The sequence below is a fragment of the Mauremys reevesii genome, unplaced genomic scaffold, assembly GCF_016161935.1.
Source record: "Mauremys reevesii isolate NIE-2019 unplaced genomic scaffold, ASM1616193v1 Contig16, whole genome shotgun sequence".
NCBI classification, from domain to species: Eukaryota; Metazoa; Chordata; order Testudines; family Geoemydidae; genus Mauremys; species Mauremys reevesii.
In genome coordinates this window covers 870,349-888,462 of record NW_024100782.1, presented here as the reverse complement: position 1 = coordinate 888,462, position 18,114 = coordinate 870,349, and the positions used below count along the sequence as shown (strand labels likewise).

Below are 18,114 nucleotides of genomic sequence, written 5' to 3'. Positions count from 1 at the left end.
GCCAGCTAGCTTCGGCGGCCAGATCCATGTGGGTCTCTTGCAGGAAAATTGCCAAGTACCCCCCTTCCCAAAGGAAGGAGAGCACCCGACACCTGTGGAGACCCACCCCATAGCCCAGGTGTTCAAAGTGGCAAAGATGGTCATCGGCATAAGGAGGGCTGGGGAAGATTCTTATGGGCAGGCATGCTAGCAATCCCTGTTGGTCCCTGCAGCAAACCGTGACCAACCCCGAAAGTCAACAGGGAGTCATGGAAGCAGCGGGTCTGCTGGTAGGGCACAGTGTCCTGCCTCCCAGTCCCTTTGCCCTCCCCTAAAATGGCCATCACGGCCCGGAGAGCAAGATGAAAGTCCCCCCTGTGCTGGAGAGTGAGCTGCACCCTCTTTCTGGAACCATGGGTATCCAGTAAGAAAGAGCGCAGCTTGTCTCGCGGTACCTGGGGGCAGGGGGCAGAGACTCCTGACCGTCCCCCCCAGTTGGGTCCCCATACCGGCCCCGCAGCTTGACCCCAGCACCGGGGACTGCGGCGGAGGGAGAACTACAGCTCCGGATGGGCCAGGAGAGGGAAAAACAAAAACCGCCGCCCGCTGAGGTTTCGCCTTCCAGGCAGGGCCCATGCCCTTCTTCATCCCCCGGCCAAGGGAGCGGTCTCAGAAGCGGGGATGGCAGAGGTCGTAGCAGCAGCAGCAGAGACTCGGGAGTCCCTATCTGTGTCCACCGCCATCAGTGCCAGGCTTACAATGGCTCCAGTGGCTCCATGGAGCTGGGCTCATGCTCAGAAGGGGCCCTGGCCTGCTCCGCTTGCACTGTGCCCCGAGACCTTGCTGGCTCACCTCCACCCAGGGCCGGTGCTACCATTATGGCGAATGAGGCGGTTGCCTGGGGCACCAAGATTTGGGGGCGCCAAAAAGCGGTGCCCCCCAATTTTTTTTTTAAGCGTTTCAGCTGCTGCTGAGGGAGAGGGAGTCTGAGCTGCTGGCAGCAGCCCAGGGGTTCCCCTGGGTCAGCGCACTGCCGCCGGCAGCCCAGGGGTTCCACTGCACAGTCGCTGCTTCGCTTCTCCCGCCTCCCAGGCTTGTGGCGCCAATCAGCTGTTTGGCGCCGCAAGCCTGGGAGGAGAATTAGAGCAGGACAGCGTGCTCAGGGAGGACGCGGAGCAGAGGTGAGCTGGGGTGGGGAGGTACTGCAGGGCTCCCTGGGCCAGGGGGTGGGGAGCTGCCGCGGGGGGCGGGGTGCTGCCGTGGGGGCGGGGGGCACCTCAGGGTGGAGGGGGGCAGGGAGCTGCTGCAGGGCTGGGGGGCGCAAGGTGGAAGTTTCGCCTAGGGCGCGAAACTTCCTTGCACCGGCCCTACCTCCGCCCAGCACTTGCTCCTCTTGGCCTGCCTGCCAGCCGGCCGAGGGCTCCTCTCCACATCCTCGCCTCACCCTCCGGCTTCTCTCTGCTTCCTGGCCGGCCCCCAGTGCACCTCCGGCTCCAGGCAGTCTCTGCTTCCCACCACCTGTGGGGCTCCACCTGTCTCCCCGGAGCTGAGAAGCCTGGCCAGTCTCAGCCAGGTGTGCGTGGGGGGCAACAGTGTGAAGGGCTTGATTGGGCCCCTCCAGGCAAGTGTGTCTGGAGGGACCCCAGCCAGGGCAGGTGTGGGCCTGGCTGATCGCACCACTCCTGAGGGACTGGCGCGATTCCTGGCCCTGGGACCAGCCATGGCTGCACTTCCGGCTCAGCCCGGCAGAAACAGTCACCTCCCAGCAGGGCTGGTGAGTGCGGCTGGGAGGCAGGGCTTGGGGGAAGGAGTCTCCAGGGAGTCTGGGGGGTGCTGGGCTGTGAGGGGGCAGGGAAGATCTCTGTGTGTTGGGGCACTAGGGAGTGGGAGTTCTGTGAAGGGTTCTGGGCAGTTGTGGTGGGGCTGTGGGTAGAGGTGGTGGGGTGCTGGGTGCTGTGCATTTGTGGGTGGGTCTGGGGGGATGCTTGGAATAGTGGGTCCGGGGGGCTTCTGGCCATAGGGAGTTGGGGGGTGTTGGACAGGGGAGGCTGTGTGATGTGGCATGGGCCTGCCCCTGAGGGGAAGGGCCTGGGGCGTGCTGGCAGCACAGGGCCAGGCAGGCCACTGTGTGTCCGGCTACTGCCAGTTTGTAAATAATGCCCTCGCACTGGGCGGAGCGAGGCTTCCCCTGCTAGCCATGCCCTGTTGCCTCTGGCTGGCCCCTCGCTCCGGGGACTGACCTCCCCATGAGACAGCAAGGGACTGGAATGAAGGGTGGGAGGAATGAATATGCCACAGGCAAGGAGCAAAACAAACAGGGTGGGCTCAAAACCAACCAAACCGAATAAAGGGAAATGGGGCTGGCGTCAACACCTGCACCATGGGACAAGGGCGGGGCAAACAAACTAACCGAGGGCCTACACAGAAAGAAGCCCCTCAAAGAGCAGGGCAGGGCAAAATGGAGCAAACAGGGTGGCTAGAAGGGGGAGGGTGGGGCAGGCAGCAAAGGGAAAGGGGGCAAGCAGCTGGAAGGACAGGGCAGAGGGGAAAGGGAGCCCACCAGCCAAATGCAGCAGGGGAAGGAGGGCAAGTTCAAGGGAGGGAAGAGGAAATGCGCACCCACGGGTGCCCAAAAGACAAGCGCCTGCTTGCTGCTGCTCCTGTCCCAAGATGGGGAAAAGGACTGAGCAAACTGCTGGGCTGGGGAGTAGAAAGCAGAGCCAGAGGGTAATTGGGAAGGTGGAGGGGGTGGTGGTGGCAGTAGGGGAGCGGACGGACCAGGGGAAGGGCTCCACGCCACTCCCCCAGCTCCCCACTACTATAGCACCTACCACCACAGAAGGAAGGATGTTACAAACCCCCTCCACAACGCAGGGCCTCCTCCATTCCCTCCTCAGCTCCAGCAGCAGTAACAGGCTCTTCAGCAGCAACCCAACCAGGGGAGGCCCCCAAAATGATGGGAAAAGTAGGGCCTTGCACTAAACTCTGAGGGTTCCACCAGCAGGGTCCTCCCCAGAGCAGCAGCCAGGGGGGCAACCAGCCAGCAGTACGGCCTCAAAAGAGTAGAAGGCAGGTAGATCAGCCTCAGAATGAGCAGGTCCCTGTTCCCTGGATAACCAAACAAAGGCTACTCCAGGCCAATCAAGACACCTGACCCCAATTAACTGGCAAAGGGTCAGTTAAGGCTGTTAGGCTAATGGAGACAGCTGGAACCAATGAAGGTCCCACTCATACTGCTTAAAAGCTCTCCTTTCCAGCTCTCTCGGGAGAGCCCAGGTGAAAGGAGCTGGAGGGGAGGAAGCGTTGCTGAACCTTGAGGTCAAGGTGAAGCTGGGAAAAGGGGACCATGGGGAAGTGGCCCAGGGAATCAAAGCAGCATCAGTGGTGAAGAAAAAGCCACCAACAGCTTCTACCCTGGACTGGAACCCGGAGTAGAGGGTGGGCCTGGGTTCCGCTCACCCCCATACTCTACAGCAATCCTCCTGAGAGGGGAAGCAGGACTCGGTTCAGGCAGGAGGCCGAACTGTGCCCACTGAGCTCTACGGAACAGAGACTTGGGGTAATCCCCATTCCCATCTCTCATACTAGCTGGTGATGAAAATAACTCAATAGGCTGTGATTCTTACTGCTAAACTGAGAAAGGGAGGTCACATCGGGGTCTTATCGAGTTTCTGAGGTCACTGAATCCGCCCAGAAGCGCGGGACCCAACAATACAGGCTCGGAACTTTGTCACACCATATCGATCATTGTTGCAACCACAGTTATATATTTGCAGCAAATATTGTACAAAGGTTGTCGTGTGAGGTGTCTCTGGAAAGGTTATGATTTGCTGGGTATGATTATGCTGTCTGTATGTGTGTATCATTTTTGTAGTTGAAGTTATAAATATTGACTATGTACTTGTATCTCAATATGGTTTTGATTCTAAGTAGCCTCAGTGAAGCATTTGGTCAGTTTCTTGAGAAAAGACTATTTTCAGTAAGTGCCCAATCAAGAAACACTTAACTGACAATGGACTTTGGGAGATGCCAATCCACATCTGAGCTTTCCTGGGAACGATCAAACTAACATGTAAACAATGGTGTCGGCCTGTAAAGAACTGAGTCATGCATGGACTTGCCCATGTGACTCCAAGCGCCATCTTGCTGCTGTGATTTTCCACAGTCAGAACAAAGAGGGGCCCTTCCGTGGGCAGAGAATATAAAAGGCCCTGAAAACCCCTCCATCTGTTCTTCAATCCTGCTTCTTGCCTCTGGAGGGATTTTGCTACAAACAGAAGCTCTGAACAAAGGACTGAATGATCCATCCCAGCGGGGAGTACTCCAGAGACTTGTTTTGAACCTGCAGTTTATTCCATCACTGCTACAAGCCTGAACCAAGAGCTTTGCCATTACTGTATGTCATTGATTCCATTTAACCGATTTTAGCTCTCATCTATATTTCTTTCTTTTTATGAATAAACCATTAAATTTTAGATTCTAAAGGATTGGCAACAGCGTGATTTGTGGGTAAGATCTAAATTGTATATTGATCTGGGGCTTGGTCCTTTGGGATCAGGAGAACCACTGCCCAGTCCAGACCAACTTGTCTGCATAGCTCAGTGATGGGAGCTTGTCTGCATAGCTCAGTGATGGGAGCTGACACATAGCTAAAGTGAGGCACAGACCTCTAGTAGTGCCCTGTCATCCCAAGGAAAGCCAGGACCTGTTTTTTCAGTTTTGGAGGTGGGCCAATTTCTGATTGCCTCCATGTTGGCCGGCTCTGGCTTTAGGCAGCCGCTCTCCACCTTGTGGCCCAGGTACAACACCTCTGCCATCCCTACTTTGCATTTTCCTACTTTTTATCGTCAGTCCTGCATCCTGGAGGTGACCCAGCACGCTCTTCACCTGGGACACATGTTTTTCCCAGGTCTGGCTAAAGACCCAGACATCATCAGTATACGCTAGAGCAAAGTCCTCCATTCCCCTCAGTAACTTGTCCACCCGGTGCTGGAAGGTGGCAGGTGCCCCCTTGAGGCCAAAAGGTAGGACCAGGAAATCATAAAGCCCCAGAGCGGTGATAAAAGCAGATTTCAGCCTGGCCTCTGGATCCAAAGGCACTTGCCAGTAGCCCTTGGTGAGATCCATGGTAGTGAGGTAACGAGCCCCCCTCCCCCCTCACCCCAGCTTGTCTAGGATCTCGTCAGTCCTAGGCATAGGGTAGGCATTGGACATGGTGATGGCACTGAGCTTCTGATAGTCTACACAGAACCAGATCAACCCGTCCTTCTTGAGGACCAGCCCCTGGGCCTCACCCGTGGACAGCTGGATCACCCCTAAAGCCAGCATGTCCCCGACCTCTCTCTCCAGGTCCTGGGCTGTTTTCCCCCTGACTCTGAATGGGAACATCTGACAGGAGGGTGGGTTCCTGTTTCCACCTGGTGGACAGCCAGGTTAGTGAGCCCAGGCCGGTTGGAGAACAGCTGCCGGTGTGAATGCAGCACCTCTCTGATCTCAGCCTGCTGGGCAGGGGTTAGCTGGTCTGAGAAGGGAATTGATTCCAGCATGAGGCCATCTCCTGTCTCAGGGAAGAGACTCACCAGAGGATAGACTCATAGAGTTTAAGGTCAGAAGGGACCATTATGATCTTCTAGTCTGATCTCCTGCACAATGCAGGCCACAGAATCTCACCCACCCACTCCTGTAACAACCCCCTGACCTATGTCTGAGCTACTGACGTCCTCAACTTGTGGTTTAAAGACTTGAAGGTGCAGAGAATCCTCACGATGTAGAAGGTGAGGGACTGGATGGCGGGGGGGAGTGAGAGCCGAAAAGGCACGTGGCTAAATCAGGTGATAACGTGGGAGGCAGATGTGTATAAATGAGGGGTACTACTCTGGGTATGGGTGGGGAGCAGCAGTGGGTAGGAGAGATACAGGGACTACAGCCGGGGGACATCTTTTCGGTGACACAAACATTTTGTGAATTGGTGTTGCTTTTGTTAGGTCCTTCGCGTCGAAACAAAAACAAAGGAAAAATTCGGGGGAAAAAAATCAAAACATTTCCATATTTTTCTTGGAACTTTTCATTTAAAAATTTCCTTTCGTATTATTTAGAAAAAAAAATTAAAATGTTAAACTGAACCAAACATTCCAGTGCAGGGGGGAGCAGAAAGGTTCCTTCGCCTGAAACGGTTTTGTTTTTTTCCAATTAGCCAAAAATTTTGGAAAAATTCATTTTAAGTTTCATCCCAAATTAATCTTTTTCCTCCCAGAACTGCAAGTGAAAAGAACTGTTTCTACTAGAAGCAATCTAGAGCAGTGCGGAGACCGTGTGCTGTGGGGGGGCATTTTTTGGGGGGTGGGGTCCTTCTAAATAAGCAAAGCTCTAAAGCTGCTGTGCTGGCCTCTTGAGGGCTGGCACGGGGCATGTAGCAGGGTGAAGGATGGCGCCGTGTGTCTTGATGTATTAAACGCCGGCTTGTCAGCTCTGAGAGCATGTCAGATGGAGATAAAAGCAAAGATCTGTGCAGCATGAGACCTGGGAAAACCAGTACTTGGATCTCAAGACGTGGGCTCTCTTCCCTAATCCACGTGCCATCCTGCAAGCGAACTCCTCCCTACACTCCTTGCACTGTCTGTGCAAGTATCAGGAGCCAAGAGTGGCCATGATTTCTGGGAGCCCAACTTGAGAGCCTGGGGGCCAGGTTTGACCAGGCCTTGGGGTTCCTGTGGGTGCACTTTCTCTGCCAACATCTGATTGGCAGGCACAATCAGGGACGGGCATGCCCAAGTGAAATTGACTGGGGCCCATAATTTTTGTACTCACAATCTCAGGCGCAAACACAGTGAAGAGCTGCAAATCTGGCCCCTAGAGCCTGGTTATTAGAGGTGCTGAGAGTCACTGACCCCAGCTTGATCTGCAGCTGCTGTGAAAATCAGGCCCCAAGGGTCTCAAGTTGGACCTTCAAAATTGGTGGCCTTTTGAAAAGCAAGGCCTCCTGCAGTTACTAGTCTGGAGCTAGAAGGCTTGCGAGGGGCAGAGGGTGAGGAATCCTGGCCCCACTGAAGCCAATGGCAAAATTCCTGCAATGAGGCCTGGACCTTACATACGATGGTTGCAAAGAGCAGTCTGTAGGATGCGTTGTCTCCAGTGGTGAGCTGGAGCTGGTTCCTACCGGTTCGCGGGAACCGGTTGTTAAATTTAGAAACCCTTTTAGAACCAGTTGTAAAGGGCTTTTAAATGTAACAAAAGCTCCAGCAGCTCCCTGCCCTGCCCCCGGCCCCAGCTCACCTGGTTCCAGCTCTGCCTCTGCCTCCTCCCCAAGGATCCTCCTCCCAGCTTCTCGCGAATCAGCTGTTAGCGCGGGAAGCCTGGGAGGGCTGAGAAGGAAGCAGCAGCTTCCTGCAGGTGAGCTGGGGCGGGGGGCCCGAGGAGGGCTCCAGGTGCCGTGTATCTCCGGGTGGCCCCAGCCCTGACTCCTGCCGGCCTGGTGGACGTGGCCCTGAGCCAGCCTCCGGCCCCGGGCCAGCCCCCAGCCCCTGACTCTGGCCTGGCCAGTGGCTCCAAGCCGGCCCCCGGCCCCAACTCCTGGCCGGCCAGTGGCTCCGGCCCCTGGCTCTGGGCTGGCCAGCAGCTTTGGCCCGGCCCCGAACTCCGGCCTGGAGCCTACAGCTCTCGGCCCCGACTCCAGGCGGCATGGCCCCCATCTCCAGGCAGCGCAGTAAGGGGGGCAGAGAACAGGGAGGGGGTATTGGATAGAGGGTGGGGGGTGGATTAGGGTCGAGACTCGGAGCGGTCAGAGGGCAGAGAACAGGAGAACTGAATAGGGGCAAGGGTCCTGGGGGAAGCAGTCAGGAAGGACCAGGGATTGGATGGGGCGGTGGGAGGCAGTCAAGGGCAGGGGTTCTAGGGGCAGTTGGGACAGAGAGAAGGGGTGGTTGGATGGGGCAGGGGTCCCGGGGGGCCATCAGGAGTAAGAGGCGGGGTTGGATGAGGCGGCAGGAGGCAGTTAGGGGACAGGGAAGGGGGGTGGATGGGGCAGGGGTCCTGGGGGTGGGGTGTCAAGGAATGTGGGCGGTTGGATGGGGCAGGAGTCCCAGGGGTAGGGGGGGCACGACCCCCTCGTGGGGTGAGGAGGAGGGAACCGGTTGTTAATATTTTGGCAGCTCATCACTGCTTCTAACCCATTTTCCCTGGCAGCTGGGGACTCCAGAACCCTGCCTCATTTGAGCCAGACACGCTAGCCTGCTGCAAACCCAGACCCAGGTCTGAACCACATCCCCCAACAGCTGCAGGCTTAACTGAAAACAGCTTAAGAAGTGTCCCTCTCTCTAACACTCAGATGTCCTGCCCCCAATGTGGTGCAAACCCCAAATAAATCTGTTTTACGCTGTATAAAGCTTATACAGGGTAAACTCATAAATTGTTTGCCCTCTATCACACTGATAGAGAGAAATACACAGCTGGTCTCTCCCCCCCCCCACAGGTATTAATACATACTCTGAGTTAATTAGTAAGTAAAAAGTGATTTTATTGAATACAAAAAGTAGGATTTAAGTGGTTCCAAGTAGTAACAGAGAGAACAAAGTGAATTATCAAGTAAAATAAAATAAAACATGCAAGTCTAAACCTAATACAGTAAGAAAGTGATTACAGATGAAATCTGTCCCTCAGAGACAAATGCATAGTACTCCACTTAGGAAGAACCAGTCAGTTGCACACATACAGAATGGGAAAGGACGGCCTAGGCAGGAGTACTGCGGAAAGGGATCTGGGGGTTAGAACGGACCACAAAAGAAATATGAGTCAACAATGTCACACTGTTGTCAAAAAAGCAAACATCACTCTGGGATGTATTAGGAGTAGTGTTGTAAGCAAGACGCGAGAAGTAATTCTTCTGCTCTACTTTGTTAAGGCCTCAACTGGAGTATCGTGTCCTGTTCTGGGTACCCCACATAGGGAAAGATATGGGGGTGGGGGGTGGATAGTGGCAGCTAATTTTGAGCAGTCAGATACCAGGGCAATAAGAAGAGCCAGTAAGGATTTCTGTCTCTGTGAGGCTTTGAAAACCTGTTTGAGTAATTCTTCCGCTCTACTTCGTTAAGGCCTCAACTGGAGTATTGTGTCCTGTTCTGGGTACCCCACATCGGGAAAGATATGGCACTGAAGTTGCTATTTGCATGAAGGGCTGATAGATGGGAAATGAATGTGGCATTGTGTCTCTCTGCTCTATGCCAATTAAAACGACTGCCACTTACAGAAACATTGGGAAAGTTGGCACATCCCCATGGGTTTCATTAAAGGTTCATTTAGCAGTTGCGTGATCCCTCGTTGCTGTAGCGATCAGACCCAATGCCCCGAGGAAGCTCTCCGCACAATGCAATGCACAGGGCACTGCGCTCTTTTAATGATGCCCAGTGCGATTTAGCTGAGCCATTATTGCATGGGGCTGCTAACTTGGCCCCCCTCTGGAGACACACGCTTACATGGCAGCTCTCCTTCGGCAATGGTTATGGCCAGACAGGATCGCTAGTGATACGCTGAGAGGGGAACTGGGTCCTGTCAATGGCAGAATGCTTGGCAAAAGCCTGATTTTTCAGCGTCAAGGCAGAAAAGCCAAAATGCTTTATTTCAAGACCAATTTTATTAGTTCATTTATAGAGAGGGTTGGGAATTTTCTGTCAAAACTTTTTTTTTTGGATGGATGGAAAATGGAAATTCTGCAACTTGTTTCAATTTCCCATTGGGAAAATAAAAATTAAAGATTTCCAAAGCTGGACCAAATCCACAATGGTGCTGCCTTTGGTTGAACTGATGCAATATATCCTGGGAAACATAGTGACCACCATGCATCATGGGAGATATAATCCATACCATAGAGAATGGTGGAACAAGACACTCGAACTACAACTCCCAAGATGCACTGCTGCTTCCCCTCTGACTGAATGATTCCAGTATATCCTAGGAAACATGTGTGATGTTGCACTTCATATGAAAATCTGTTTATAAGTATGAATATAATGTAACTGGAATATGCTTTATGCAAAAGATCTCTTGTAAGGTATCATTACAAAGCTTAGGATCCACTGCGTGTGTTCATCCCATTTGTTTGCATTTGTTATTTCTATGTCTGGAGTTAGGAGAATAAATTATAACTTGTATTACTGATGCAAACATATTAAGTGGAAGCCATTAAGGGTGCTTCAGAATCAATGACTTGTAAATGGCTCTGTTTACTTGCAAACCTTCCTGTATACATGGGTGCCAGCCAGTGGGTAATGAAGGCTTACATGTCGCATGATACTGGAATCCATCTTTAACCTGGTGCTTTTCCATTTAGAAGGAGGGGTGGGAACCCAGAGAGAGACAATGGATTCCCACCTTGTGCCAAAGATAAAAGGGGGTGAAACAGAACAAAAGGGACTTCCAGTCACGAGAAGTCCCCTAGTTGCCACCTGAGCTGGAACTAACAAGGACTGTACCAGGTGAAAGGATTGGGCCCAGACTAAGAAGGAGTCTAGTCTGTAAAAGAAGGTTATTGGAACATCTCTGAGAGTGAGATATTACCTGCAATCAGTTTCTTAGACTTGTGTGTTTGTTTTTTTGTTTGGTAACTTACTTTGTTCTGTCTGTTATTACTTTAAACCACTTAAATCCTACTTTTTTATACTTAATAAACTCACTTTTATTTATTAATTAACCCAAAGTAAGTGATTAATACCTGGGGGAAGCAAACAGCTGTGCATATCTCTCTATCAGTGTTATAGAGGGCGGACAATTTATAAGTGTCTCCTGCATAAGATTTATACAGAGTCAAATGGATTTATTTGGAGTTTGGATCCCTTTGGGAGCTGGGTGTCTGGGTGCTGGAGATAGGTGACCTGATGAGCTGTTTTCAGTTAGGTCTGCAGCTTTGGGGGCATGGCTGGAAACCTTCGGTCTGTGTTGCAGCAGGCTGGCGTGTCTGGCTCAACAAGGCAGGGTTCTGGAGGCCGAAACTGGCAGAAAAAACAGGCTCAGAGGTAATCTCACCACATCAGGTGACAGTCCCAAGCGGGTTTGTGGTGGGGCAGCTGCACCACTCCAGCAGAACAGGGGTTCAAAGCAGCGCTGGAGAGGGATGTGGCTGGGATAAGGAGCGAGAGCAGCTGAGGGAGTAACTGACCACAGCTGTGGCCAGCTCAATTAGGGCCCAGCTGGCCCTGATAAGGGAGCTGTGGGGGCCAGGAGCTGAAGAAGTCTCACTCTAACTTTGGAGTGAGAAGGGCCTGGCTGCCTGGGAGCACAGGGTAACTGGAGCAGTCAGGGCTGGGGAAGGGCAAGAGGAGCTGTGGAGCTCCAGCCTGGCAACTCCCCTGCAGGCCTTGTTGGGGGCCTAAAGAGATACTGGGGTGGCAGACGTGTCGCCCAGGGCTAGGCAGCTGGTCCAACCCCCTTGCCAGTGATAAGTGGCCCTTACAGGCTGCAGGCTGCCCAAGTGAATGAGGGCTAGATGATAACTGGCAGTAGCCACTGTCGAAGAAAAACTTAGTTCTCGCTTTTTGTTTGGGTGCAGCAAAATTAAATACTTTATTATTTCTCCAGTAATTACCATGGAGGGAGAGAGTGCCATAGGACACAGGGTCACCCCAGTCCTGGACAGGTCTCTCAACTGGTAAACAATCACAGCAAGCCTTTATACCTTTTACAGACAATTTCTAACAATAATACAGAGAGTAAAAAGCAACAACTACATTTTGTTTATACATAGCAAAAAGGCTTATCTTATTTGTCTCAATCCTAAGAAAAGCAAGCCTGAATTTTGGTTAGTGATTGCAAGGTCGTAATAACTTTGTACACAGTTCCTGTCCTGTCGCCTCGCACTATCTTTGCTCCTACAAGTCTTACGTCATTAAGGTTACAGTATGGCCTGACTCTTGCTAACTAACATTCATTAAGATCTCTTCAAATCCTTGTTAATTATTTACTGGCTTCCACACCACTGAGGCAAAGTGGGTGAAGAGGGTTGGGGTGTCCCCCTGGGAGAGAAAACCCAGAGTGTGGGAACTTCTGGGGCAGAACCCCAAGATAAAGGGCACCAGGGTCTGGGAGGGACACAGGGCCTGACATAGGTGAGACACCGGCCAGCAGAGAGCGCTCTGAGACTGGAAAAGAGTTAAGTCCCAGCAGGAGGTGCCACGCCAGTGAGTCTTCGGCCTTGCTACAGGGTCTCTGTGACTGAACCCATCACAACATGTGACCAGCATGCACCTTGGGGAAATATATTTCAACCCACAGAGAAATATTTCCCCATGATTAACAGTAGTGCTCAGGGGAAGACAGGTTAGTGTCAGACATAACATTTTGACATTTCTGCACCAAAAGATTCCCTGTTCTGAGGGTACGTCTACACTACGGGACTATTCCGAATTTGCATAAACCGGTTTTGTAAAACAGATTTTATAAAATCGAGTGCGCGCGGCCACACTAAACACATTAAATCGGTGGTGTGCGTCCATGGTCCGAGGCTAGCGTCGATTTCTGGAGCGTTGCACTGTGGGTAGCTATCCCGTAGCTATCCCATAGTTCCCGCAGCCTCCCCCGCCCCTTGGCATTTCCGGGTTGAGATCCCAGTGCCTGATGGGGCAAAAATCATTTTCGCGGGTGGTTCTGGGTACAGCCTCACCCCTCCCTCCCTCCCTGACAGCGGCAGACAACCGTTTCGCGCCTTTTTTGCTTGGTGAACCGTGCAGACGCCATAGCACAGCAAGCATGGACCCTGCTCAGCTCCATACCGCAATCGTGGATGTTTTAAACACCTCGCGAACTCTCGTGCAGTATATGCTGAACCAGGACCTTCGAACCGAGGCGAGTAAGAGGCGGATACGGCAGCGCGGCGATGACAGTGATGAGGACGTGGACACAGAATTATCTCAAACCGCGGGCCCCGGCGCTTTGGAGATCCTGATGGTAATGGGGCAGATTCTATCCATTGAACGCCGATTTTGGGCCCGGGAAACAAGCACTGACTGGTGGGACCGCATTGTGTTGCAGGTGTGGGACGATTCCCAGTGGCTGCGAAACTTTCGCATGCGTAAGAGCACTTTCATGGAACTTTGTGACTTGCTTGCCCCTGCCCTGAAACGCCATAATACCAAGATGAGAGCAGCCCTCACAGTAGAGAAGCGAGTGGCGATAGCCCTGTGGAAGCTTGCAACGCCAGACAGCTACCGGTCAGTCGGGAATCAATTTGGAGTTGGAAAATCTACTGTGGGGGCTGCTGTGATGCAAGTAGCCAAAGCAATCACTAAGCTGCTGCTACGAAAGGTTGTGACTCTGGGAAACGTGCAGGCCATAGTGGATGGCTTTGCTGCAATGGGATTCCCTAACTGTGGGGGGGCGATAGATGGAACCCATATCCCTATCTTGGCACCGCAGCACCAGGGCACCCAGTACGTAAACCGGAAGGTGTACTTTTCAATGGTGCTGCAAGCACTGGTGGATCACAAGGGACGTTTCACAAACATCCATGTGGGATGGCCAGGGAGGGTTCATGACGCTCGCGTATTCAGAAGCACTACTCTGTTTAAACGGCTGCAGCAAGGGACTTACTTCCCAGACCAGAAAATAACAGTTGGGGATGTTGAAATGCCTGTCGTTATCCTGGGGGACCCAGCCTACCCCTTGATGCCATGGCTCATGAAGCCATACACAGGCAGCCTGGACAGTGGTCAGGATCTGTTCAATTACAGGCTGAGCAAGTGCAGAATGGTGGTGGAATGTGCATTTGGCCGTTTAAAGGCGCTGGCGCACATTACTGACTCGCTCAGACCTCAGCCAAACCAATGTCCCCTATGTTATTGCTGCTTGCTGTATTCTCCACAATCTCTGTGAGAGTAAGGGGAGACCTTTATGGCGGGGTGGGAGGCTGAGGCAAATCACCTGGCCGCTGATTACGCGCAGCCAGACACCAGGGAGATTAGAAGAGCACACCAGGAAGCGGTGCGCATCAGAGAAGCTTTGAAAACGAGCTTCATCAATGGCCAGGGTACAGTGTGACTGCTGTGTTTGTTGATGAACACCCAACCCCTTGATTGACTCAGTCCCTGTAAGCAACTCCCCTCCCCTTCGAGTACAGCTTACTTATGCAAATAAAGTCACTCTCATTTAAAAGCATGAATTCTTTATTGATTCATTATAAAAGAGGGAGAGAAGTAAGGGTGTGCTTTGGGAGGAGGAAAGGAGGGATGGAGAAGGCCATTAAAAAAATTCAGAGTAACGGCATCCTTCTGGTTGGGCTGTCCACGGGGTGGAGTGGGCGGGTGCACGGAGCCTCCCACGCGTTCTTACACGTCTGGGTGAGGAGGCTAAGGAACATGGTGAGGGGGGAGGGTGGTTATACAGGGGCTGCAGCGGCACTCTGTGATCCTGCTGCCGTTCCTGAAGCTCCACAAGACGCCGGAGCATGTCAGTTTGATCACGCAGCAGCCCCAGAGTTGCATCCCGCCACCGCTGATCTTCCTGCCGCCACCGCTGATTTTCCTGCCGGTCTTCCTGCCGCCACCTCTCATCTCGGTTGTCCCTCCTGTCCTCACGTTCATCCCTCCTGTCCTCACGTTCACTGGCCTCTTTCCTGTAATTTGAAACCACGTCCTTCCACTCATTCAGATGAGCTCTTTCATTGCGTGTAACTTCCATAATATCCGAGAACATCTCATCTCACGTCTTCTTTTTCCTCCGCCTTATCTGTGCTAGCCTTTGGGATGGAGGAGGGACGCTTGAAAAATTTGCAGCTGCATGAGGGAGATAAATATTTAGAAAGATACATTTTACAGAACAATGGTTATACTCTTTCACAGTGAAAAGCACTATTCACCTTACACAGCACATGTGATTTCCCTACAAGGTCGCATTTTTCATCTTAATAGTGACTGCTTGCATCTCTGGGGTTACAGATCTCAGACACAGGTCCAGGCATCAGGATTCAGCTTGCATGCGGCCATGGTAAGCCACTGTCTCAGTGATTTATCCCCCCCCCCAACGCATGGCTAATACCACGCTAGCTCCTGCTAATCAACAACCTTCCCCTCCCCACCCACTGCTTGTCCGGTAGCTTGGGAAGCTCGCCTCGCCGGTGACCAAACAGAAAAGATCATCGGCATTTCACTCCTCCTCTCCCCCCGCTTCGCTACGTGCAGGAAAGTGTTTTTTTTAAGCTGCTGCATTCCACGAACCCAGTAGAAAAATGGCCACCCCCCTTACTTAAATTCCTGATTTTTAACCAGGTTATCCTGAACGATATCACTTTGCTGAGGATAACAGAACAAGATAAAGAGCGGATGCTTCTTGAATGCCAGCAGTCACCAGGACCATACGCTGCTATGCTTTGCCACGCAATGATCCCTGATTACTTGCTACATGCATGGCATGGTAAAGTGTCCTACCATGGTGGGCGGAACAAGGATGCCTTGCCCAGAAACCTTCTGCAAAGGCTTCTGGAGTACCTACAGGAGCGCTTCATCGAGATGTCCCTGGAGGATTTCCTCTCAATCCCCGGACATGTTAACAAACTTTTCTAAGTAACTATACTGTCTGAATGCATCCCAAGTCCTCTGGGCAAATCAATCATTAAAAAGGCTTGCTTAAAAAACACTGTTTGCTATTTGCAAAGGTACACTCACCAGAGCTCCCTTCCAGGGCGTCATTCTCTGGAATAGTTGCTTGTGAGGGCTGGGAGCAGGGTAATTCCGTCAGGGTGATAAAAAGCTCCTGGCTGCTGGGGGTCACGGAGTGCTGTGTGCTCTGCGAGGTCTTCCTCTTCTTCTTCCTCTTCATCTTCCCCGTCTGCATAATCCTCAGACATGGCAGAGATTACAACCCCCACCTCGGAATCCACGGTCAGGGGTGGGGTACTTGTGGCGCAGCCCCCTAAAATTGCATGCAGCTCCTCATAGAAGCGGCATGTTTTTCGACCTGCCCCGGACCTTCCGTTTGCTTCTTTGGTTTTCTGGTAGGCTTGTCTGAGCTCCTTAACTTTCACTCTGCACTGCACGGAGTCCCTGCTGTGGCCTTTAGCCGTCATAGCCTTAGAAATTCTTTCAAATACTTTTTCATTTCGTCTTTTGGAACGCAGTTCTGTTAGCACTGAATCCTCTCCCCATATAGCGATCAGATCCATTACCTCCCGAGCGGTCCATGCTGGGGCTCTTTTTCGATTCTCAGGAGACAGCATTGTTAACTGTGCTGATGAGCTGTGCGTGGTCACCTGTGATGATGAGCTCTCCACGCTGTCGAAGCAGGAAATGAATTTCAAAAGTTCGCGGGGCTTTTCCTGTCTACCTGGCCAGTGCATCCGAGTTGAGAATGCTGTCCAGAGCGGTCAGTGGTGCACTGTGGGATACCGCCCGGAGGCCAATACCGTCGATTGCGGCCACACTAACCCTATTCCGATATGTTAATACCGATATTAGCGCTACTCCTCTCGTCGGGCAGGAGTACAGAAACCGATTTAAAGAGCCATTAAAATCGATATAAGGTGCCTCCTAGTGTGGACGGTTGTGGCGTTAAATCGGTTTTACGCTCCTAAAACCGATTTAAACGCCTAGTGTAGACCAGGCCTGAGAAAAATAATATTTTGACTTTTTAGTCTCATCTTCCTTTATTCTACTCACTTATAATTTACTACAGAAAGAGATGCGAGGTGAAACTTTAACAAATAAAGTCTGCCTCAGTCTGGGAAATTGGAATCCTTCCTTCACCATCCAACGTCATTTAGGTCAGGAATCAGGTTCCTCTACAACTCTCTATCCTGAGCGTCTCTATGTTGTTAAGTCAGGAGGCACATGAAGAAGGCTCTGAAGCACACATGGGAGAAAGGAATCAAAGCTCTCGGAAGCTCTCAGCAATTCATTTTCGATCCTGCCAACTTCCTCAGGGCCTCCTTCACATCCTTGTTTCTCAGGCTGTAGATCAGAGGGTTTAGAACCGGAGTGACTGCCCCGTAAAAGAGGGAAACGTACTTGTCCTGATCCGCGGAAGATTTGGACTGAGGCCGCAGATACACAAAGATGGCTGCCCCGTAAAACAAGGCCACCACGGTGATGTGGGAGGCACAGGTGGAGAAGGCCTTGGTCCTGCCCTGGGTGGAGTGGATCCTCAGCACAGTCACAATGATGTGGACATAAGCCATGAGGATGAAGGAAAAGGGCACCAGCAGGACCAGGACGCTGGTGCTGATCATCACGATTTGGTTGCTGCGGGTGTCCGAACAGGCCAGCTTCAGCATGGACTGGAGCTCACAAGCAAAGTGGTTGATGACGTTGGGTCCGCAAAAGCGAGGTTGCTTGGCCAGGAAATCAGACAGGCACAGGAGGAAACTGCCACTCCATGACATGGCTGCCAGTTGGACGCAGACCCTTTTGCTCATGATGAGGGTATAGCGCAGCGGCTTGCAGATGGCCACCCAGCGGTCATAAGCCATCACAGCCAGCAGAAGGCACTCAGTTATCCCCAAGAAGCGTGAGATGTACATCTGAGCCAAGCACCTGCCCAGGGAGATGGAGGGTCTCTTGGAGAGGCAATGGACCATCAACTGAGGGATGTTGATGGTGATATAGCAGATATCTAAGAAGGACAAGTTACTGAGGAAAAAGTACATGGGGGTGTGGAGTCGGAGGTCCACTCTGGTGAGCAGGATCAGGAGAGTGTTTCCAACCAGGGTCAGTAGGTAGATTGCAAAAAGGAAGCCAAAGAGGGTGAACTTCACATGAGTGCCACCAGAAATTCCTACCAGGATGAATTCAATCACTAGAGAGTCATTGTCTCCTTCCATGGTACCACAGTCCAGGGCTCATCTGCCAAGAGACAGGAGGAATGGTTACTACATTGAGGGCTAACAACAGGAGAGACATCATGCCATGCAAAGTCAGCAAAGCCTGGCATTACGTGCAAATGGATGGTTTTCTGCCATAGTCTACACAATACTGTGCACAATACCGAAATGTACTGAGTACGGTTGTTTATATTGCACTAGCACCTGAAATAAAACTACTGAAGATAGTTAAGTCCCAAGCAGACTGCGAAGAGCTACAAAAGGATCTCTCAAAACTAGGTGATGGGGCAACAAAATGGCAGATGAAATTCAATGTTGATAAATGCAAAGCAATGCACATTGGA

The 18,114-nt window shown here is 52.0% G+C and overlaps 1 protein-coding gene across 1 annotated transcript; it reads right to left on the bottom strand.

Annotated features, from left to right (window-relative positions):
- Window positions 1–16,837: 16,837 nt before the first annotated feature.
- On the bottom strand, window positions 16,838–17,770 carry LOC120393180 (olfactory receptor 13H1-like). Its single transcript, XM_039517753.1, has one exon. The coding sequence runs from the start codon at window positions 17,768–17,770 to the stop codon at window positions 16,838–16,840; it is 933 nt and encodes a 310-aa protein (XP_039373687.1).
- Window positions 17,771–18,114: the final 344 nt, after the last annotated feature.

Bases quoted from the DNA above. Each gene is read 5' to 3' on its own strand.
- LOC120393180 (XM_039517753.1), bottom strand. From the start codon at position 17,770: ATGGAAGGAGACAATGACTCTCTAGTGATTGAATTCATCCTGGTAGGA.